At 36.4% G+C, this 24,197-nt stretch overlaps 1 protein-coding gene across 12 annotated transcripts in view; it reads right to left on the bottom strand.

Moving 5' to 3' along the window:
• Positions 1-24,197, bottom strand: part of NFAT5 (nuclear factor of activated T cells 5) — a 126,525-nt gene that overhangs the window by 46,063 nt on the left and 56,265 nt on the right. For 2 of the 12 annotated variants that reach the window (XM_054248481.2, XM_054248482.2), the window contains exons 3-4: positions 19,149-19,274; positions 1,091-1,649 (exon numbers count right to left, since the gene is read on the bottom strand). In XM_054248481.2, coding sequence (XP_054104456.2) covers positions 1,091-1,649; positions 19,149-19,206 — 617 coding nt within the window. In that variant the 5' untranslated portion in view covers positions 19,207-19,274. Of the gene's footprint in view, positions 1-1,090; positions 1,650-2,097; positions 2,160-3,919; positions 4,025-8,132; positions 8,288-19,148; positions 19,277-24,197 lie in introns of those variants that run through there. The other 10 variants (XM_035282047.3, XM_078357591.1, XM_035282051.3 and 7 more) reach the window with 8 other exon arrangements.

Below are 24,197 nucleotides of genomic sequence, written 5' to 3'. Positions count from 1 at the left end.
AAAAGCATTTAAATATTATTTTCATTTAACTACATCAACGCAAAGGAGATAAAGAAGCAGTGTAGAATAATTATTGCTTAAAGGGTAGATATTACTTTTAAAAATGTACTGAGGGAATGCTTAACGGCAAGTTTAATATACATTAAGAATATTCTCCATAATATTAAACTGGATTTTTAACCAAAAAGAGATCAGTGATGTCATCAAGTAGTAAACCAATCTAAAGCATCTTGACCACTTTTTGTGTAAAACTGAAATTGTAGGAGATCCTGGGTCCTAGTGAGTTAAATTTTAACAAATAATTTTGAATCTACTATAGACAAATTGAATTTAAAAGTCTAGCAATTAAATATTACAATAAAATTACTAAAGGAATTAAAAATAAGTCATACTAGTCTGCATTACAGCAGTGAATTTTCTGTAACGTAGCTATTGAACCATATTAGTGGGTAGTATGAACTGGCAGAGATGAAAGAAAACTCAAACATGTACCATGATCCTGTTTCATCACCCTCTAAGTAAGTAACCCAGAATCACAGAAAAAAAAAATTAGTGATTAAAAAAAAAATCTTGAATCCAATGCATTAGTATCAAAGGAAAAAAGCTTACATGAATCTAAATGATGAAAATCAAACTATCAATTTAGTTTTCTCTTATCAATCAAAGAGAAAAAAACTAAGTCTAAAATTCTCTAAAAAGATGTAAACTATATGAGGACACAACGTGAAAGAGAACACAGCTCTTAGTGATCATTTGAGTTATTTTGGCTAGAGTCATTACATTGCTAGTTATTTTATGAGTAAAAATATTTTTAAGTCCTTTTAAAATATAAATTCATTTGAAATTTAAGTTATTTCAAAACAGATTATTTTCATTTTCTATTACCTAACTACCCCCATAATAAGATGATTATTTTATTTTCTATCTAGTAAAAGTTGGTAATTTTAAGTTAAAATGTTCATGTATTTCAATGATAAAATTAGCACTGTTGCTTTATATGCAAACTTGAGCAGAGCAATTAAGAAAAATTGGGAATTTTTTTTTTGTTTTGCATAATGGTGATAGAATTTTAAAAAATGTGAATACCAACCCATTTCCCGCTTTTGAGTTGCCTTTGTTGTCCGTGGTAAGCTGAGAAAGCACATAGTGAGGTGCTTTGGCACTGTCGGCATCAAATATATCCATATTAGATTCTTCACAATCTCGTCGTTTGACCCCCGGCCTCTGCTTTGGATTTCGTTTTCGTGATTTACGAGGTACCTCAGTGTTATCATTGTAGGAACTGGTGCTCATGTTACTGAAGTTGGAGGGGGAATCCTCCATCCACATACTGCAGCTCTGCTCAGATTCCAATCCACACCCCTCATCCTGGCAGGACATCCGACTGTTATCCAGCAAGTCCTCAGGTGGTGGTGAGATGTACAAGACTGTGTGCCTCTTCGGTGTTGATGGATGCTGCTGAACTGTGTTACTGGTTAACTGCTTTTCACTTACCCCTCTGTTACTTACCCCCAAGGCTGAGGAGCAGCTCTCCACTTGCATAGCCTTGCTGTCGGTGACTGAGGTAGAATAAATGGTAGGGCTGGAAGAGGTGGTAAAGGAGCTGCAAGCACCGCCCATGGAGGAAGAGGAGGGAGCTGAAGAAGCATCTGCAGTGTACAATTCAAGAGTAAATACACTATACATGTTTTCACCTATGCTGGCTAGCAGTCCCATTGAAAATGTGATTGTGAACTGATTGTTTTTCCCCAAAATGAATAGTCGGAATTTGGTTATGTTTTAGAATATAAATGCTTCAAGCAATATAAGGCCTAAGAAATGTAATTTTAAAAAATGCCCAAATAGCATTATTTTACTTGTGTTACAATCAATAGATTTTAAAAATCTAATTTAATGTTTTAAGCTGTAAAGCAAAAATAAAGCTTTTATTGCCTCAGCCGGACATTCTATTGAATTTTAATCATTTAAAGTAATAAAGAAAACCCCAATATGAAATATATTCTTGTGGTCCACATTCAATGCCAATTAAATAATTCATTATCGAATTTGAAAAGTGGGACTGTGCTTAGCCACAAAATATTAAAATAAGTTTCTAACCTATGAAGCAGAGAACTACAGGTCATTTTTAATGCAGACACTCCCTGCTTCAGAGGCAAATCCTGGAATAAAAATATGAGAAAATAAATGAGAAAAGAGCTGCTGATTATTCCAGATATCAATTATAAAATGAGAAATAAATAGAAAAAAATATATAATCAACTGAATTGGAGGCAAAATGGAACTGGTATTGTCACTATAATTGGTTGTAAAATCTAGGAGAAACAAGATGAAAAAGGTTTGATTTGGAATATGCTGGGTTGAAGAAGATAAGCAAGTCAATCATTGTGTCTCCAGAAGCTGGAAGTGGTAGTTCAAAACCATAAGCTCTAAAATAAACCCATCCTTTATGACAGAGTAAAAAGCAAAGGAAGAACAGATTAATGGATGGATTTCTCCTTCAAAGTACTTGATTACATGGCTCAACAATTGGTTACAGCTGTCTATTTTCTCTCTTTTTAAAGGGCCTAGTTGATTGTGACTAGTCAGGGAATATTCCAATTTAAGAACAATGGTAAATTTTATTGGCTGAAGTCTAACAAAAAATAGGTAAGCTTAAAAATCTCTGGAGAGCATCAGAATTAATTCCTATTACAAAACTATTTATCTACTATGCCTAGCAAAAAAGATTTACATAGATCTTTTCAGCACGTGTGGCAACTAGCAGAATAGCTCATTGAAAATACTACTACTTTAGCCCTTAACAGCATAACCTCAGAGGCACATTAATTGCTAAGGTTGGAAATGTCATGACTAACATTTTAGGTATCATTTTATCTTATTCTTAATTTGGAAAGGTTTGTCATCATATGCACACACAAAAATTACATTATGAGCCATGGCACATGGCCATGTGAATATATTTTATTCATTTTCTTTTCTTTTATGAAGGAAATATCTTTGAACCTATAGTCTAATTTATATAGGTAACATGTGACAGACAAAGATACATTTCAATCTAAAATTAATTTGTATTTACGGCCAACTATGCCACTGTTTTAAAGTATATGCTAAAATTGTGATGTGCAGTTAATGGAATTGCAACATTCATATCAGTGATAAAGAGCACAATGTAAGAATGTCAATGTTTAGATAATTAAAAGCCAAGTGCCAAAGATCTGTTTTTCTAATTAAAAACAGGTATTTCATATACACCTAAATTATTTCAATGAACTATATCCACCCAGAATTCTTCATTGCTGTCAAGGCTAAAGAGCACAGTAATTAATATTAGTCATCAAGACTATGATCTACATAATCTGACATGGAGAGATTTTTTCCCAACTACCATAAGTGAAAGAACCTAAAGAAATTAGATGATACCAGTTCCATTTTCCAGTATGTATCCTTGTCAAATGCAGTAGCTGAAATTGGAAAATTCAGTCACTTTAAACTGCATTCCACTTTGAAGGAAAACTTAACAATTTTGTAACATGCATTAATGCAATGTTTTCTTAGTAAATAAATATTGTAAAAGATTTATAAAAACTACAAAATCTATATGCTAATGCCAGTGACAGTTTAGGAGCTGATTTGTAGCCACTTTGAGTTTAAATATAAATTTTTTTCTTGTCTTTTGAAAAATACTACAGAATTCATTTTAGAAAAAATAGAAAAGGTATTATATCTAACATTCCTCCATCTGTTCCAATTATTGGCAAAAACGAAACAATTTTTTTTTTGTGTGTAAGCCTGTTCTTCATTTTCAGAGAAATACAAGTATGCAGCATACAAGTATGCAGCATGCAATATTTGCAGTGGAACACAAAAAACATGAATGCTGTGAACTTATATTTCCATAAAGCAGCTTTCTCCCACTCACCCTTTTTAAATCTAAGGATCATGCACATGAGAATGCAGAGTATGAACATCTCAGGGATCCCTGTTCATGACAGATGGAAAGTACAGGTGAAAAGCAATCATGAACTCAAAAGCAAGTTATATATTTATGAATTTAATATGCACGATGTAACCTTGCCTTATTCTCTGAGGTAAAATTTTTATCTTGTAAACCTTATCAAAACCGTAGTGATGATAAAACCCAAATGATTTAACAGTCATACATAAGTGTGTGCTCTGGGACAAGTATGCCAAACTGTGATATCATACCCTATGTAAATTTAAATATTCTATACATTTTCCTTGTACAACTAACACATGATTGTTGCATTTCCTCTCATTTCCTGGCTATACTTCTTAAAGAAAAAGTTAATTAGCACAAAACTCTGACACTGAGAATATTAACTCTGTCAGAGTAGAAAGTAAGCATCTTTTAATTGAAAAATAACATTACTTGTTAAAGTATACCTCAGTTTGGCCCCCAAATTGCAAAGATTCTACTCATTTTAAGACAGATGAGATAATTTTTGTAAAACTATAAAACTCTTGTTTTTTTTTTTAAGCTCTGTTACTCAAGCTACAGTGCAGTGGCACAATCATGGCTCACCGCAGCCTCAACCTCCGGGGCTCAAGAAATCCTCCTGCCTCAGCTTCCCAAGTAGCCGAGGCTACAGGCACACAACACCATGCCTGGCTACTTTTTAAATTATTTGTAGAGACAGGGTTTTGTCATGTTGCCCAGGCTGGGTCTCGAATTCTTAGGTTCAAGCAATCCTCCTGCTTTGGCCTCCTAAAGTGCTGGGATTACAAGTATGAGCCACCACACCCAGCCTAAAACTCTTTACAATGGTATTACTGATATTCTGACAATGATGATGATGTATAAAATCTTTTTTTTAAAAACTTTTTATTCTGACATGGCTCTGATGATGTATAAAATGTTTCATATCAAGATGTTACATTCTGATTAGCAAGAGATCTGAGTGCCTTAATAATGCCAGGTGAAGTAGTAAAGTGGAGGGTATGAACTGTGAGCACCTCGAAAGCAGCGACAGTATCTTTCTCATCTCAGATCCTCCCAACACCTATCACAGTGCCCAGCATGTAATAAAATTCAAATTTATTAAATTGATTATGGAGAGCCAAAAATTTGATATGTATTTTGAGTTAAAGTTAAGCTTGCAAATAAATGTAGGTTGAAGAATAAGAGTACTTAGAATATACTTTACTATGATAGCATTATTTAATACAAGGGAAATACTAATAGTTTAGAAGTACCTATTTGCTATCTCTACAGAGAGTACTGTAGTAATTTTATTTCCTTAAACTATAAATAAGCCAAATTACCTACTTATATATCCATAAATTTACCATGAAAAAAATCTTTAATATCCTATCAAAATATAAATACCTAAAATAATGATATCAGAAGATTTTAAATGTCTAATGCTAATTTGTCATTTCCAAGCATTCCCAGAAAATGCTAACAAATCTTCCTGGGATTGTTGTAAATGTACTCAATATGTCTATAAAGATCTTTCAGTCACTGTATCACTAAATAAAATATCAAAAAAAATAGCTTGACATCTGTAGAACTAAAGTGTGAATGCAATCCTGCCCCATCTATATATTCTTTTTTTTTTTTGAGAGGGAATCTTGCTCTGTCACCCAGGCTGGAGTACAGTGGTGTGATCTCAGCTCACTGCAACCTCTGCCTCCCAGGTTTCAAGGGATTCTTCCACCTCAGCCTCCCAAAGAGCTGAGATTACAGGCGTGAGCCATGGCACATGGCCATGTGAATATATTTCATTAATTTTATTTTCTTTTATGAAGGAAATATCTTTGAACCTATAGTCTAATTTATATAGAATAATTTTATTTGTTCTACAGAATTTTCTGTGACCACTGAAAGCACAACAAAGGAAAAAACAGATCATCCTATAATTTACTAATAGAAATTTATAATGTTAGATTATTTTAAATAGAATAATTTTAAAAATTTAAAAGAGAAGGTAAGTGTCACATGTAAAGTACCCTGTATTTAAGTCTATATGCCACTATTAGCAGTTGCTAATTATTAGACCAAATGTCAGTAATGATGGTGAACTTGAATTGTGCATATTGATGGAAACACTAAGGTTCCCTACAAACACACAAAAGTAGTTGAGATTTAAAGATTGGCAGATATTAAATAATATCTACATGGAATATGGATATCCCAGAATCTGCAATTTAATAAAAAATGAAAAAGGATTTAATTTTTCAAATTTCTTTTTTCTTTCTTTCTTTTTTTTTAGATGGTCTTGCTCTGTCACCCAGGATAAAGTACAGGGGCATAATCACAACTCACTGCAGCCTCAACCTCCCAGGATCAAGTGATCATCCCACCTCAGCCTCCTGGATAGCTAGGACTACATGTGCGCACTACCACGCCTCGCTAATTTTTGTTATTTTTTTGTAGAGACAGGGTTTCACCATGTTGCGCAGGCTGATTTTGAACTCCTGGGCTCAAGCGATCCTCCCATCTCAGCCTCCCAAAGTGCTAGGATTACAGGCGTGAGGCACCGTGCCCAGCCTGAAAAAAAGATTTTAGATGGTACCATTTACAGAAATCCATACAGATTTTATATACTCCTTGCTTAAACTATATTTTAAACTAAAGAACCATCAGTTCTAGATTTGTCAACTATAAATTATTTTAACTACCATAATACATTAGTGCTTAAAATATCATTAAAAAGATATGATACTTTATATGGAACTAACGATACTTTAAATAGAAAGCTTTGAAGTTAGAAATATTTGTTAAAGCCCTCAAAAGAAATACTTTTCACTGACTTAAAATACATGACAGAAATGTCATTTAACTTCCAAGCTTCCAAGATTAAAATCTGATTCTGAACATTTGAATATGTATATATTTTATAATTTTTCAACATCTGTGCAAAATCAATAGAGTTTTCTTAAAAAGTCAGTTAAAAAAAGCCATAAAATTTTGCAGGTGTGCCTAGTGAACACATAGTGGAACAAAGAAGGAATAAATTATTGACTGTTCAGAAAATAAGCATAAAAAAACCCACAGGATACTTCGAAAAAATTTCTTTCCTTTTTTTTTTTTTTTTTGAGACAGAGTCTCACTCTGTTCCAGGCTGGAGTGCAATGGCATGATCTCAGCTCACTGAAACCTCCGCCTCCCAGGTTCAAGCGATTCTCCTGCCTCAGCCTCCTGGATAGCTGGGACTACAGGCGCCTGCCACCACGCCCGGCCAATTTTTGTATTTTTAGTAAAGACGGGGTGGGGTTTCACCATATTGGCCAGGCTGGTCTCAAACTCCTGATCTTGTGTCCCACCCGCCTCCACCTCCCAAAGTGTTGGGATTACAGGCATGAGCCACTGCACCTGGACTTTTTTTTTTTTTTTTTTTTTGAGACAGAGTTTCGCTCTTGTTGCCTGGTCTGGAGTGCAGCGGTGCAATTTTGGCTCACTGTAACCTCCATCTCCCAGGTTCAAGCAATTCTCCTGCCTCAGCCTCCCAAGTAGCTGGGATTACAGGCATGCACCACCACACCTGGCTAATTTTGTATTTTTAGTAGAGACGGGTTTCATCATGTTGGTTAAGCTGGTCTCAAACTCCTGACCTCAGTTGATCTGCCCGCCTCAGCCTTCCATAGTGCTGGGATTACAGGTGCGAACCACCTTGCCCGGCCAGAAACAATTTCTGATCTAAAACACATATTGTTCAATCTTAGTTATTTCTTCTTAAGCACTGTATTTTTCTTACTGGTAACAACGACCAACTGTAAAATTCTTATCTGATAAAAGTTACCAGACACAAGGACATATTTCAGATTAAAGAATAAAGTTACCAGACACAAGGACATATTTCCAGATTAAAGAATAAAGATATTCAGAAAAAAAATTGTAAGGCCAACATACTCATGTTGCCAAGAGATTGAAATATGTAAAACACACAAAGTGGCTGCAAACCTGCTTTGTCAACACCTTACATGCCAACCTTCATTTTCTACTTTTCTTCTTCTTATAATATTAAAAGTTTAAAACTTTACAAAATGGTTTAGTTTCAATCAATATCAATCCACTATTTAGAAACAAACAAAAAAAAGTAAGAAAGGAAGAAAGAAGAAAGAAAGAAAGAAGAAAAGACTTAGGAAGAAGTCTGAAAAACGAGACCGACCTATACCCTGGGTGAGATTGGATGGGTTAAGTGTCTCTGGCACTATTTGTCTTCACTATTGACAGACACTGTCACACAACCCACCACACGATGCCTGTCTCTGAATGGCGAAGCTAGAATGCAAGTTAAGTGTATTAATAGAAAAAACAACTAGCATCCCAGCATATAAAATAAGCAATCCAGATTATTAAAAAAAATTGTAGGGTTGATCATTTAATTTACATGAATAAAACAGTTTCAATCTCCCATTTGTACTTTTCCCACCCAACAAAAGTTTACATGCTAAAATAAGCAATGTTTTAAAATAAACTTCAAAAAATTAAATTATTAACCTCTGAATGCATATGGGGAAATTTCTTATAAAAAATTTTTGTTAACTCGTATTCACCAATTTGTTCTGTTTATAGATGCAATCTAATCCATAAGCCAGAATTCTCTTTCAGCTGTTTTTCAGGCTGTTCCCTTACCGAAACACTTATAAAGAGTAAAAGAAGATATGTTCTGAGCAATGCACTTACACTGTAAAAAAAAAAAAAAACCTTTACTTTAGCAGCAAAATAACCTTTTCATTTTTCATGCCATACTGACTCCCACATACTTCCTTATACTTCCCTTAAAAAATATACCAATTTATTCTTTTAATGATATATGCTACTTTGTATATGTTTGATCCTAGAGGCTCTATTTTTTAAAATAATGAGCACTACTGCTGAAGCTGAAGGGTCTGTTACTGATTTACTGCAGACTATCTTTTTCTTCTCTAGTCCATTAAATTGCCATTCAGGGTTCTAATATTATAAAACAATTACCCTCCAGTTTTTAATGTGAATTCTCTTTAAATAATCATTTCTACCTTATCAGAGTACCATGAATATACTCATATATTTACTAAAGAATGCTTCCTGAATAATAAAATGCTTATCCTGAAACTTATCACAATGTTTTAAATGTATTTTTTGTTCTATTCAAACAAAAATTCAACCCAAAATATCTAAGCACAGTGTATAAAACATGTACTAGATACATACATTAAATAATTTCATTTTAAGTCCTTTTAAAATTCTTTCCTAATAGAAGAAAAAGATGTTTTCCATCATCTAATGATTTAAGTACTACTGGATAGCATCACTTATCAATAATAAATGAAGAGACTAAAACTCAGACATAATCTTCTATCCCAAATAATTTAAACACAAAAGGAAATAATTATACTAGCTGATAGCTACATTTATTACACTGCCAAAGATCCCAGAAAGTATAGGCTAAAAAGAGAGGCAGAGAGAGACAAATACTGTACTACTGAAAGATAATGTCACTTTAAGATAAAAACACTAAACTTAAAAATTAGAGAGAAAAACAGTTCCAAGGGATGTTATCTGAAGGACACTTCAATACGCTATACATTTTATAATAGTTTAGATTAAAAAATAAAGGCATCCCTGCCAATTCTAGTCCAATGTTTTTCCTTTTTTTTTTTGAGATGGAGTCTCTCTCTGTTGCCCAGGCTGGAGTGCAATGACACAATCTCAGCTCAATGCAACCTCTGCCTCCCGGGTTCAAGTGATTCTCCTGCCTCAGCCTCCTGAGTTGTGGGGGTTACAGGTGCCCACCACCACACCTGGCTAATTTTTTGTATTTTTTAGTAGAGATGGGGTTTCGTCATGTTGGCTAGACTGGTCTTGAACTCCTGACCTCAGGTGATCCACCCGCCTCAGCCTCCCAAAGTGCGATTACAAGTGTGAGCCACTGCACCCAGCCCTACATTTCTTTTTTTAAGATATGACCAAAACAATAATAAAAAAAGTTTACAGCATCATTAAAAACTTCTGATTTGGCAGGGTGTGGTGACTCACACCTGTAATCCCATCACTTTGGGAGGCTGAGGTGGGGGAATCACAACGTCAGGAGTTCAGAGTGAGACTCCACCTAATTAAAAAAATTTTTTTAATTAAAATAAATAAATAAAAGCTTCTGATTTAATCAATCAGGTTTTAGACCTGGGTCTGGAGTAGAGTGTACATTAGATCCAATTGTAGACAAAATAAATTTCCTAGACATAACAAACAGAAGTCATAAATTGGTCTACCAGAGGTTTTTTTTTTTGGTCTGAGAGTCTAGCCCCTGTCGCTCAGGCTGGAGTACAATGGCTTGATCTCAGCTCACTGTAATCTCTATCTCCTGAGTTCAAGCGATTCTCCTGCCTCAGCCTCCCAAGTAGCTGGAATTAGAGGTGCCTGCCACTACACCCAGCTAATTTTTCTATTTTTAGTAGAGACGGGATTTCACCATGTTGGCCAGACTAGTCTCGAACTCCTGACCTCAGGTGATCTGCCCACCTCGGCCTCCCGAAGTGCTGGAATTACAGGCGTTAGCCATCATACCTGGCCTCTACCAGAAGTTTTGATCATTAACCATGCAATTTAAATAATTTCATTTTAAAAATTCTATGAAGAACTCTAAATCAGTAGACTTTACAGAATTATCAGTCCTTCACAAATTTCCTATCCTTCCTATCATCCTCTAATAATGTTCCTTTTATATACAAAGATTCTGATATGGTTAGCTATGTCCCTACCCAAATCTCAACTTGAATTTTATTTCCCAGAATTCCCATGTCTTGCAAGAGGGACCCAGGGGGAGGTAACTGAGTCATGGGGGCTGGTCTTTCCCTCGCTATTCTTATGAGATCTGATGGGTTTATCAGGGGTTTCCTTTTGCTTCTTCCTCATCTTTTCTTGACGTCACCGTGTAAAAAGTGGCTTTCACCTCCTGCCACGACTCTAAGACCTCCCCAGCCATGTGGAACTGTAAGTCCAATTAAACCTTTTTTCTTCCCAGTATGGGGCATGTTTTTATCAGCAGCATGAAAATGGACTAATAAAGTAAATTGGTACCAGAAGTCAGATGGTGCTGAAAAGATACCTGAAAATGTAGAAGTGACTTCTGAACTGGGTAACGGGCAGAATTTGGAGGGCTCAGAAAGACAGGAAAATGTGGGAAAGTGTGGAAATTCCTAGAGACTTGCTGAGCGGCTTTGCCCAAAATGCTGACAGCGATATGGACAATAAGGTCCATGCTGAGGTGGTTTCAGATGGAGATAAGGAATTTGTTGGAAACTGGATAAAGGCAACTATTCTTTTTCTTTTTTTTGAGACGGAGTTTTGCTGTTGTTACCCAGACCGGAGTGCAATGGCATGATCTCGGCTCACTGCAACCTCCGCCTTCTGGGTTCAGGCAATTCTCCTGCCTCAGCCTCCTGAGTAGCTGGGACTACGGGCATGCACCACCATGCCCAGCTAATTTTTGTATTTTTAGTAGAGATGGGGTTTCACCTTGTTGACCAGGATGGTCTCAATCTCTTGACCTCGTGATCCACCCACCTTGGCCTCCCAAAGTGCTGGGATTATTGGCGTGAGCCACCGCACCCAGCAAGGCAACTATTCTTATGTTTTAGCCAAGAGACTGGTGGCATTTTGGCCCAGCCCTAGAGATCTGTGGAACTTTCAACTTGAGAGAGATGATTTAGGGTATCTGGCAGAAGAAATTTCTAAGCAGCAAAGCATTTGTTCTTGGGTTCTGTTAAAGGCATTCAGTTTTATAAGGGAAGCAGAGCATACAAGTTTGGAAAATTTGTAGCCTGACTATGCAATAGAAAAAAAGAAACCCATTTTCTGGGGAGAAAATCAAACTGGCTGTAGAAATCTGTGTAAGTAGCAAGGAGCCTGATGTGAATCCCCAAGACCATGAGGAAAATGTCTCTAGGTGATATCAGAGACCTTTGTGGCAGCCCCTCCCATCACAGGCCTGGAGGCCCAGGAGGGAAAAATGGTTTTGTGGGCTGGGCCCAGGGTCCCTGTGCTGTGTGCTGGCTAGGGACTTGGTGCCCTGTATCCCAGCCACTCCAGCCGTGGCTGAAAGGAGCCAACATACAGCTCGGGGTGTGGCTTCAGAGGATGGAAGCCTCAAACCTTGGCAGCTTCCATGTGGTGTTGAGCCTGTGGTGAACAGAAGTCAAGAATTAAGATTCAGGAACCTCCACCTAGATTTCAGAGGATTATGGAAACCCCTAGATGCCTAGGCAAAAGTTTGCTGCAGGGGTGGGGGCCCTCATGGAGAACCTCTGCTAGGGCAGTGCAGAAGTGAAATGTGGGGTTGGAGCCCCCGCCCCCCCGCCACAGAGTCCCTACTGGGGTACTGCCTAGGAGATCTGTGAGGAAAGGACCACTGTCCTCCAGACCCCAGAATGACAGATCCACTGACAGCTTGTACTGTGCACCTAGAAAAGCCACCGACACTCAACACTAGCCCATGAAAGCAGCTGGAAGGGAGGCTGTACCTGGCAAAGCCACTGAGGCACAGCTGCTCAAGACCCTGGGAACCCACCTCTTCCATCAGCATGACTTGGATGTGAGACCTGGAGTCAAAGGAGATAATTTTGGAGCTTTAAAATTTGACTGTCCCACTGGATTTCAGACCTGCATGGGCCCTGTAAACCCTTTATTTTGGCCAATTTCTCCCATTTGGTACAGCTATAATTACCCAGTACCTGTACTCCTATTGTATCTAGGAAGTAACCAGCTTGTTTAGATTTTCTTTTTTTTTTTTTTGAGACAAAGTCTCACTCTGTTGCCAGGCTAGAGTGCAGTGGCACAATGTGCAATTGCTTGAACCTGGGAGGTAGAAGAGGCTCACTGCAACCTCCACCTCCCAGGTTCAGGCAATTCTCCTGCCTCAGACTCCTGAGTAGCTGGGATTACAGGCATGTACCACCATGCCCAGCTAATTTTTGTATCTTTAGTGGAGACAGGGTTTCACCATGTTGGTTAAGCTGGTCTTGAACTCCTGACCTCGTGTTCTGCTTGTCTCAGCCTCCCAAAGTGCTGGGATTACAGGCGTGAGCCACCGTGTCTGGCCAGCCTGCTTTTGATTTTACAGGTTCATAGGCAGAAGGAGCCTGCCTTGTCTCAGGTGAGACTTTGGACTGTGGACTCTGTGTTAATGCTGAAATGAATTAAGACTTTGAGGAACTGTTGGGAAGGCATGATTAGGTTTGAAATGTGAGGACATGATATTTGGACGGGCCAAGGGTAGAATGATGTGGTTTGGCTGTGTCCCCACTCAAATCTCAACTTGAATTATATCTCCTAGAATTCCCATGTGTTCTGGGAGGGACCCAGGAGGAAGTAACTGAATCATGGGGGCTGGTCTTTCCTATGTTATTCCTATGTTAGCTAATAAGTCTCATGAGATCTGATGCGTTTATCAGGGGTTTCTGCTTTTGCTTCCTCTTCATTTTCTCTTGCTGCTGCTGCTGCCGCCATGTAAGAAGTGCCTTTTGCCTCCTACCATGATTCTGAGGCCTCCCTAGCCATGTGAACTGTAAGTTTAATTAAACCTTTTTTTCTTCCCTGTGTCGGGTATGTCTTTATGAGCAGCATGAAAACAGACTAATACAGGTTCCCACTGAGAAAGTGTCAACAAGACAGAATAACAAAGTCAGAAAGTATATCCCACGGCCCACATATGTGTACATGGGATATACTTTCTGAAGATCCTGACACTTGTAGAGAGGTGGTATGGCTTTTCAACTCAATATTCTATACATTGCCTAGTCAAGGATCTTGTGTTTCCCTAACTGAAGTGATGGAATACAATGCCAAATTCCCTCAAGCATAACGCAAAGGAGTAAGAACTAAGTAAAGGAAAGAAGAGAGGTACTTTATGGCTAGAAGGATTGTGATATGAAGACATGCAAATTGTCTAATACAATTCCTGCCACATGGTAGTAACTTAAAAATGATAATATATTTTCATTTTTTAAAAGCTGTCTCCTACAGGAAGGCATAACATATTTTCTTCACCTCATTTTTTGGTACAGTTTATTGTTACAGATGGTTTACAAATTTCTATGATTTTAATTCAGGTGATTAAGAGATATGAAATGAATATCATTCTTACTTGATTATAGGACATTAATTTAGATATCTAGTGCCTTCTCCTGTAGCATAAATAGCACTCAATGAAACTTTGTAGAAAATACTTGTTACATACTTGAGATTTATTAAGTGACAGGGCATAGAATTCAAAGCACTATACAGTAAAGCTCTTCCAAAAGAAAAGTTTATTAAATGGATCACTTCACATTAAGTTATGCACTTAAAAACCTACAGTGGTCCAACAAGTAGAGATATTCAACCAAGATTTCCACTGTATGTGCTTTAGGACTGTGTATTATCTATACATGTTAAAAACTGCTATGAGGTATTAGTGTACTGTTACTTCTAGAGAGTACTAATATATAATTACTAAAAGCAAAATATCAATATTATGAAACTGTGAAAAAGAATTATTAACACGTTAAGATCCTCTGGCTGTAAAACCTATAGTTTAATTCATTGTTTAGCTCAAGAATTTGAATTAAAATTTTTAAAGAAACTTAAAACAGTCCACTTAGCAAAATATATTTTGAAATAAACTAATAAACACAATATCACATTCCCAAATGAAGCCAATCAAATTGAGTCTAGGAGAGAACAAGAAAATAACTTGATTTCTTAAAATGAAGACTAAAGTTTACTGCTTACTTCCATGAAAGACTATTTTAAATAAGTTAAGTAAATTTAAGGATTAAAACTATAAATACATAGATTTAAAATATTTGGTTATACAGCATGCGAATTATGTCTCAATAAAGCTATTATTTTAAAAAAAAAACCCAAACCTGAATATATCTTTTCAAATGCCCCAAATTCTGATATAACTCATTTAGTTCTCCTAAATAATATCTACGTTTTAATTCTGTACAAGCTATACCATAAGATTATACAAAAAATAAACAAGAATATTTTCATGATTTGTACTTCTTTCTTAATCAATTTCTTATTCTTTTTGCCAAAAAGTATCATCAATTCATTTGCATACCTTTTATGTTTTAGGAACATGGCCTCTCTTTTAACTACTAAGAACTTACAAAATGGTTCAAAAAGTTTATATTTCTAAAGCTTTTATTCATTGATACAGTGAACATCTAAGGCTTAACTATCTATCCACTGGGACAAAAACAGAATCTTAAAAATGAGGAGGGCCCAGTGTGGTGGCTCACACCTATAATTCCAGTGCTTTGGGAGGCCCAAGGTAGAACTGCTTGAGGCCAGGGATTTGAGACCAGCCTGGGCAACACAGCAAGACATCGCTACAAAAAATTAAAAAACAATCCAGGGCCAAGCATAGTGGTTCACACCTGTGATACCACCACTTTGGGAGGCCAAGGAAGGAGGATGACTTGAGCTCAGGAGTCTGTTTGAGACCAGCCTGGACAAGGAGTATAGTGAGACCCTGTCTCTACAAAAAATACAAAAATTAGCGAAGTCCATCACCTGAGGTCACGAGTTTGAGATCAGCCTGACCAACATGGTGAAACCCTGTCTCTACTAAAAACACAAAAATTTGCTGGGCATGGTGGCGTGTACCTATAATGCCAGGGGCTGTGGCAGGAGAATCGCTTGAACCTGGGAGGTGGAGGTTGCAGTGAACTGAGATCACACCACTGTACTCCAGACTGGGCGACACAATGAGACTGTCTCAAAAAATAAAATAAAATAAACCAGGTCCATGTGGTGGTATATGCCTGTGATCCCAGCTACTCAGGAGACTGAGGTGGGAGGATCACTTGAGCCCAGGGGGTTGAGGCTACAGCTAGTCAAGGTCACACCACTGCATCTAGCCTGGGTGATAGACCCTGTCTGTAAAAAAAATTAGCCAAGTGTGGTGGTGTGCACTTATTTCCCAGCTGAGGCCGGAGGCTACTTGAGCCCGGTAGTTGAAGGCTGCAGTGAACTATGACTGCAGCTTGCACTCTAGCATGAGTGACAGAGCTAGAACATACCTCTTAAAAAATTGGGAAGGACAACAAATCTCAGATTGGTGACTCTGAACTATACCTCCCAGATTCTAACACTTGGCCCCATGAAGTGGGGAGAAACTGTGTCTAAATAAGCCCCTTTCCCCTACATCTTGACCCAGGGATTAGAGGATCAAAATATATTATTGATGGGAGCGCGTAAAAGTGTGAAGAGTGTAGAAGCAGATAAAGGTTTGAAAGACACTCTTTTTTACCCAATATTCTGGATTGTGGATTAGCAGCATCATGTTTACTTATTCCCTCAGTTACATGAAGAGGAAAAAAATCTAGATTGGTGAATCTGAGAAACACATTTTAAACAATTCAACAACAAAAATGTCCATGAACACTCATATGCCCAGTCTTTAAATTTTAAATAATTTAAAACTTGTCAAACACAAACCTTTATGGCAGAACTAGAAGTCTGTTCCCACCAGGCCCTCATACCTGAGAGCAGCCAATCCGGCTCCTTTAAAACTCTGAAGAATTAACTATATCAAGAGTCAATGTTTTTATACATTTCATATTTTTTTCGTTACTTTCTTTTTTTTTTTTTTAAGACGAACTTTTGCTCTTGTTGCCCAGGCCAGAGTGCAATGTTGCTGTCTCAGCTCACTGCAGCCTCCACCTCCCAGGTTCAAGCAATTCTCCTGTCTCAGCCTCTGGAGTAGGTGGGATTACAGGCACCTGCCACCACACCTGGCAAATTTTTTCTATTTTTATTAGAAACGAGGTTTTGCCATGTTGGTCAGGCTAGTCTCAAACTCCTGACCCCAGGTGATCTGCCCACCTGACCTCCCAAAGTGCTGAGATTACAGGTGTGAGCCACCGTGCCCAACCCATATTCTTTCAAAAATGCTAAAGGTTTTTTTTGAAAAAACCATGCAAGTCTAAATTAATGTGCCTTTCCCTAGACATCTACCAGCCTTTTGACTAGAAAAACATTGAGTAACTTGGTAATATATTCCAAATATCTCTCTTTGACAGTTTTATCACCAAGAATATTAAAATGTCAAATAAAAATATAATTCTAATGATATATACCGATTCCCTACAATAATTATTCTCTGATTTAAACTCTCTTATCTATAATAAGGTATAAAGTACTCTTTCTAAGATGTTAGAATCCTAGAATAATCTAAGTTGGTTGCTAAAGTTTTTTTAAAAGATTATAAATGACTTGTTAATGATCACAGACACTTCGTGTGTGACTATAACAAAACTATAATTCTTATTCTTTTTCTATATTCTTATTCTTTCTGTGATCTTTATAATGTCAATAATTTCGAGATAATTAAGAATGTATGACTTCAAAATATTTCCTTTGATTAAATTTCTTATTTTCATGATTTTTCAATTCAAAGTTTTCAATGTAATTTATCTTGAGAGATTTTCTCAAATATACTGGGGTGGGGGAAGGTTAATGTTTCATTAGTGATCCAAATTCAATAACTACATATATATATGAATTTCTAAAATTGAATTTGGTATTATTTAAAACGAAGAATTTTTTTTCTAAACCTAACATTTTTTTTCAGCTTTTAAAAGGAACTGGATCTACTGTCAACAGATGTTAAAAAGCACATAAGGAAGAGACTTTTAGTTCTATATAGATTCAACACATCTTTAAAAAACAATCTCAAAAGATACAAAAGAAATCAATTACTCAACTTCTACTTGTGGATTTAAAGTGAAGTCTCTCATAAAAATGTTTTATCTTTGTCATGTTTTATTATTGAATACAATTTTAAAAGCAGATTTAAAACTTAAAATTCCAGAAAAAATCATCATAGCCATTTTAGAACCCAGTGGATATAAAGCAAATTAGGTCATCTTATCAATTTGATTACTAAAAAGTTCACTAATTCACAATTAAATCCACAGAAACTGTTAGAAAATGTCTGGCAACACATGAACAGTGAGCAGGGCTGATCAGTTTCTTTGCCATATTTAAAGTTTTCCTGCCTTCAACTAGGAAGGCTTCAATAATGCACTATATATACAGCTTGAGAAAGACTGGTACACAAGGTTAATGGTACATAGGTTAATGCATATGAGAAATATATCTGAAGTTATACTATAGTACCAATATCCTCATTTAACCACCTTACACCTCACTGTTCTCATTTTGAAACTACTTTACTGAAAACAATGCTCTGATAAACTTTAAATACCATTTTAAAAGATGAGAGGTGTTGTATTAGGCAAGAAACTTCTAATTAGGACAGATAAAACTTCAATATATATGTATCTATCTATCTATATATATATATTTCCTTTTTTTAAAGCAAACATCCTTAGCAGTCTATAAGCCCAATATTAGTTGGGCAAACTAGTATTACAGAAAGCACTGATACTAATTTGTCACTGATAAGACTTTTTTCTATTAATTTGTCAATCTTTTATTCTTATGTAAAATAAAATAAATGTATTTTATTTATGTAAAATCTTTTATTCTTATATAAAATTCTTTATGTAAAATAAAAATTTGAGCCAACTGGATCATTATTAAGTGTATAATTTGAGAGCTGAGTAAAAATAAATCTAATAAATTTCTTATATTACTTTCTATACTTTTTCATTAATATAAGAAATGTCTTTATATAAATATTATATAGAAATACTCCTTACTTTCAATAAATATGAAGTCACATATATTTTTAAATATAAGAAAAAGGTTTCAGTAACACGCTATGAATATAAAAGTCACTTAAGTGCTTCAGTCATTTTTCCAGATCATATACGATATTCTCCCTTGGAGGAAGTCTTTAAAATTAATTATTAAATAGGAACTCAAATATAATTTTCTATTCACAGCTTGCTATTTAACCTTTTTAAAGTACAGTCAACATAACAACTTTAAGCTGGTTCCCATATTTAAAAACAAGGTCCATTTTAATGGCACTTACAGATGTGATAATGTAAAATTTTTAAAAATAAAAATTACAACAAGAAAATCATATTGAAAAAGTTTAAGGTTAAAAGTACGTATTTTAATGCCTCTTTTAAAACCCTCAAACCACACTTTTTAATATGAATTTTGCCAGCACTGTTCATGTTGGCCAGATTTCATGTTGTCCCTAGTTTTTTTTAATAAAATAAAATGAAATGCATACCAGCAGCAACAACAGCTGGAGGAGGCGAGCCTGCCTCACCACCGCTTGTCTGACTCATTGATGCTACAGATGTTTCTCTAGATGGAGGTAATTGTAACTCCTTTGGGAGAAGATCATAGACAGATTCTGTAGGGGGATGGGAATGAGAAGAGAAAACAATTTTTAAAAGAGATTCAGTCAACAATGTACTATAGGCACAAAATGAGTATATCTTTTCTCTCATGAAGAGAACTGTATTATTCAAAACCAATCCCACATAACTAATGTGAAGAGTTATTAGCAGCTGGACACAGTGGCTCACACTTGTAATCACCACTTTGGGAAGCTAAGGTGAGAGGATTGCTTGAGGCCAGGAATTCAAGACAAGTCTGGGCAACATAGTGACACCATCTCTACAAAATTTTTTTCAAAAAATTAGCCAGGCATGATGGTACACACCTGTACCCCCAACTATTTGGGAGGCTCAGGTAGGAAAATTGCTTGAGGTCAAGGCTACAGTGAGCCATGACTGTGTCACTGCACTCTAGCCTGGGTGACAGAGTAAGACCCTGTTTCAAAAAAAAAAAAAAAAAGTGATATATTTTTTTCTTTTATTATATAATCTTATTGAACTGAAGAATGAATTTCCCATTAGTTCTGACCCTGTTTTCTTCTTGGCTTTATTCCTTATGTTCAAGATAGTCTCCAGAAACAGTTATTACAATTGAAAATTGGATAAAAGTAGAAGGAATGGGAGAAATGCTAAATAACACAAGATGGTCCAATATCTTCCTTTGTAGTAGTACAAGTAAAATTTATCATCCTTTACATATCAGATAGCATATACTACTGTGTATCAGCTTTAAATTGGCTTCTCCAGTCAATTAGTATAGTCCTGTTCTTTTACCCAACGCCCTTGAGCAAATATTTTAATTCAACACTATCATAATTCATTTTTCCCAATTATTAAAATAAAACAATCTCATCAAAGAATAACTCTGTGGACTGAAGCTTAAAAAATAAAAAAAGGCCTGGTGGTGGCTCACACCTGTAATCCTAGCACTTTGGGAGGCCAAGGCGGGCAGATCATGAGGTCAAGAGATCGAAACCATCCTGGCCAATATGGTGAAACCCCATCTCTACTAAAAATACAAAAATTAGCTGGGCATGGTGGCACGTGCCTATATTCCCAGCTACTCAGGAGACTAAAGCAGAAGAATCACTTGAACTCGGGAGGTGGAGGTCGCAGTGAGCCGAATTCCCACCACTGTACTCCAGCCTGGCGACAGAGCAAGACTCCGTCTATAAAAAAAAAAAGAGAAAAAAAAATAAGGAATGCTATGGCTCATGCAAATACTTCTTACTCTCTGAGGCATCTCCAACCCTGGAAAGGCAAAGGTAAAGGAAACTCTTAAATCAAACTGCATAATGCATCAATACCTATATTAGGTTATAATTACTTCTGTATTCCAGATTAAAGAATCCTGTATCTTTCTGAAGTACTTTATAATACTTTAATTGCACATAAAATTATCTCTATTACTTTAAAAAAAAATCCCTTATCATGGCCAGGCATGGTGGCTCACACCTGTAATCCCAGCACTCTGGAAAGCTGAGACGGATGGATCGTGAGGTCAAGAGACCAAGGCCATGCTGGCCAACATGGTGAAATCCCGACTACTAAAAATACAAAAATTAGCTGGGTGTGGTGGCACATGCCTGTACTCCCAGATACTTGGGAGGCTGAGGCAGGAGAATCACTTGAACCTGGGAGGTGAAGGTTGCAGTGAGCCAAGATCGTGCCACTGCACTCCAGCTTGGCAACAGAGCGAGACTCTGTCTCAAAAAAAAAAAAAAAATCCCTTATTGTATAGTTCCATACATAAATAATTCCAAAATATCCTCTAAAGGTAGCAGAATCAATGTTAGAAGGAACTTCAAAAGACCGATTAGAGGCATATACTTATTTTCAAAAGAACTGAGATACCAAGTTTTAAGGGACTTGCCTAGTATTCCAAGAAACCCCACATTCCAGTATTTGAGATTATTAATTATCTGCATGAGTACTTTAAAATACAAAGGTAGCACCATAAGACATTTTATCCATGGTAAGAGACAATACTTCCGGTTAACTGCTTACTGGATTCATAAATACTTTTATCCTCCTAGTTAATCACTGAACTATGTATCCTAACTTTAATGTGACTAGAGATAAGAAAGAAGATCATGAAAGAAAGCTAAAATTAGAAATTGTACTCTTAAATGATCTTCATTCACAGTAAAGAATAAACTTAAAAGTTTCTTGAAAAATGCTGTTACCTGAACCTGGTCCATGCCCATAATCCCAGCACTTTGAGAGGCCGAGGTGGGTGGATCATTTGAGGTCAGGAGTTCGAGACCAGCCTTGCCAACATGGAGAAACCCTGTCTCTACTAAAAATATAAAAAGTGAGCCAGGCGTGGTGGTGGGCACCTGTAATCCCAGCTATCTGGGAGGCTGAGGCAGGAGAATCACTTGAACCTGGGAGGCAGAGGTTGCAGTGAGCTGAGATCACACCACTGCACTCCAGCCTGGGTGACAGAATCAGTCTCAAAAAAAAAAAAAAAAAGAAAGAAACATAAATTATTGATACTGTCATTCAGTCCTAAATTCAATCTAAATTAAATACTTTTACAGTCTCCACTAGCCAATGAAAGCAATCCTGAATAAGAGCATATGTACTTTATTTGAGTTAGGGTCTCACTCTGTTATCCAAGTTGGAGTACTGAGACACAATCAAAACTCACTGCAGCCTCCAACTCCTGAGCTCAAGAGATCCTCCTCCTGCCTCAGCCTCCTGAGGTGCTGGGACCACAAACGTACACCACTACACTTGGCATTTATTTATGTATTTATTTACTTTTTGTAGAGACAGAGTCTCCCTTTTGTTGCCCAGGCTGCTCTCAAACTCCTGGACTCAAGCGATCCTCCTGTCTCAGCCTCCCAAAGGGCCTGGATTACAGACGTGAGCTACTGTACTTGGCCCATATGTACTTTAAATCTATGAAAATGACAGCACTAAATAAGTGACAGCTACTTCATATTATGCCCCAGTATCTATTTTTCTAATGTTATCTTTTTTTCATATATATAAGGGAAGAATGAAATTCCAGGCTTATAAACACAAGATATAAAGAAATAGAATGGGAAATCCCTAAAGAAAAGGAAGCTTCTGAAGGAAGACTTCCTTAGAAAACAAAAGCAAAATCGCTTTTTGATGAAACAGAAAAAGAAAGAGAGAGTGAGAGAATATACAGGTATAAGACCAAGTTTCTTTTGTAGTGATAAAAATGGCAATGGTTACACAACTGTGTATATATTAATAACCACTGAACTGTACTTTCTAAATGGGTAACCTTTATAGTACATAAATTACATATCAATAAAGCTGATTTTTTTAAAAAAGGAAGACAGTAATAAAAGAAGCACAAGTAAGAATTACACAAGAGCGCCAGGGTATTTAACAATGCTCTGATAAATTTCATGGACAAAAACATATCTTTACACAGCTTCTGTATATGAAGAAGGCAGAGCTACAAACTAATTTATCTTTTAAGGCTCTTCTACTAGAGGATCAGGAAGATAGTTATCCTAAAAAATAGTTGCAGGCACAGTTATCCTAAATTCAGTAAAATATGTTATAAAAATCTTTATAAGTTATTGTAAACAAGATGAAGAAATATAAACTAAATAAAATAGATGACTTCTAAACAACAGCACCCAAAAAATGTATAGGTTCAACCTGGAGGAAGGTGGTTATTATATCAACAACTAGAACAAATATATTGAATTTTCAAATGACAAAGTAAGTTTAAAAGGGATCAAATCTTATGTCATAATTCATCACAGATCATGAAAGATTGGAATATCTGCCCAAAGGAATAAGGTGAAACTTAACAAGGATGAATGTAACAGCTGGTAAAATCCGCTCTTGCGCAACAAACTTACATGTACTCACTCTAGTTCTCTCTCTCTCTCTTTTTAAATCTAGAAGTGATTTTACTTTTTTGATCTAAGAACTCTTTCTTCAGTCTGCCAAGACTAGGGTCATTATTTTCTTTTTATTTATATTTTCAGACAGGATCACACTCTTGTCACCCAGGCTAGAATGCAGTGGTGTGATCATGGCTCACTGCAGCCTTGACCTCCTTGCTCAGGCGATCCTCCCACCTCTGCCTCCTGAGTAGCTGGGACTACAGGTGCATACCATCATGCCCAGCTACCTTTTTAATTTTTCTGTAGAGATAGGGTCTTGCTATGTTGGCCAGGCTGCTCCTGAACTCCTGGGCTCAAGCAATCTTCCTGTCTTGACCTTCCAAAGTGCTAGAATTACAGGAGTGAGCCATTGTGCCTGACCTGATTATTTTCTTATATATTTTTTTCTATTAATGCTGCCAATAATTTGTGCAATAATGTGTAATCAACTCACCTAATAGTTCATTATAAATTTTAGTTGACCAAAATGCCAAGGTAAGTGCACTGCTTAGGTATCCATGTAGTAGAATTAGGGCAAGTGCAATACAATAACTCCATTAACATAAATTATTAATATGTATATAAGAAAAGGAGCTAAGCAGAAAGGGAAGCAAGTTCAGAAAATTAAGAATCTGTCTTATGTCGGTGCATTAGCATAGAGCCCAGGGCAACTGGAATAAGGAAACAGAGAAATGAAATCAACATTTTCAGATATTGAAAATAAATTAATGCTTCGCAATGTTGGGTGGAAAGGCAAACAATGTGAAAATACACTGACTGGTTGGCTTGTTTGATCATTCTGTAAATTCTAATAGATCCATTTATGTCACTGATTATTTCTGGGTTAATTGAATCTTTTATGATTCAACACTGTCTATAATAGGGTGGAAGAATTTCACTACAGTGTGTCAAATTTAAAGTAGACGGAAATCCTATTATGAAGCACAGGACAGTGAAAGAGAAGAAAAAAAATTGGTAATTTAATCGGGCAATTTAACTTTTTTGCTGGTTTGTTTCTTCTCCGTTGGGTATCTACGTCCAAACGGCTGATCACCC

This window comes from Callithrix jacchus, chromosome 20 (assembly GCF_049354715.1).
Source record: "Callithrix jacchus isolate 240 chromosome 20, calJac240_pri, whole genome shotgun sequence".
Classification (NCBI taxonomy): domain Eukaryota; kingdom Metazoa; phylum Chordata; class Mammalia; order Primates; family Cebidae; genus Callithrix; species Callithrix jacchus.
The sequence above is the reverse complement of the archived record's forward strand: the minus strand, read 5'-3'. Positions and strand labels throughout refer to the sequence as shown.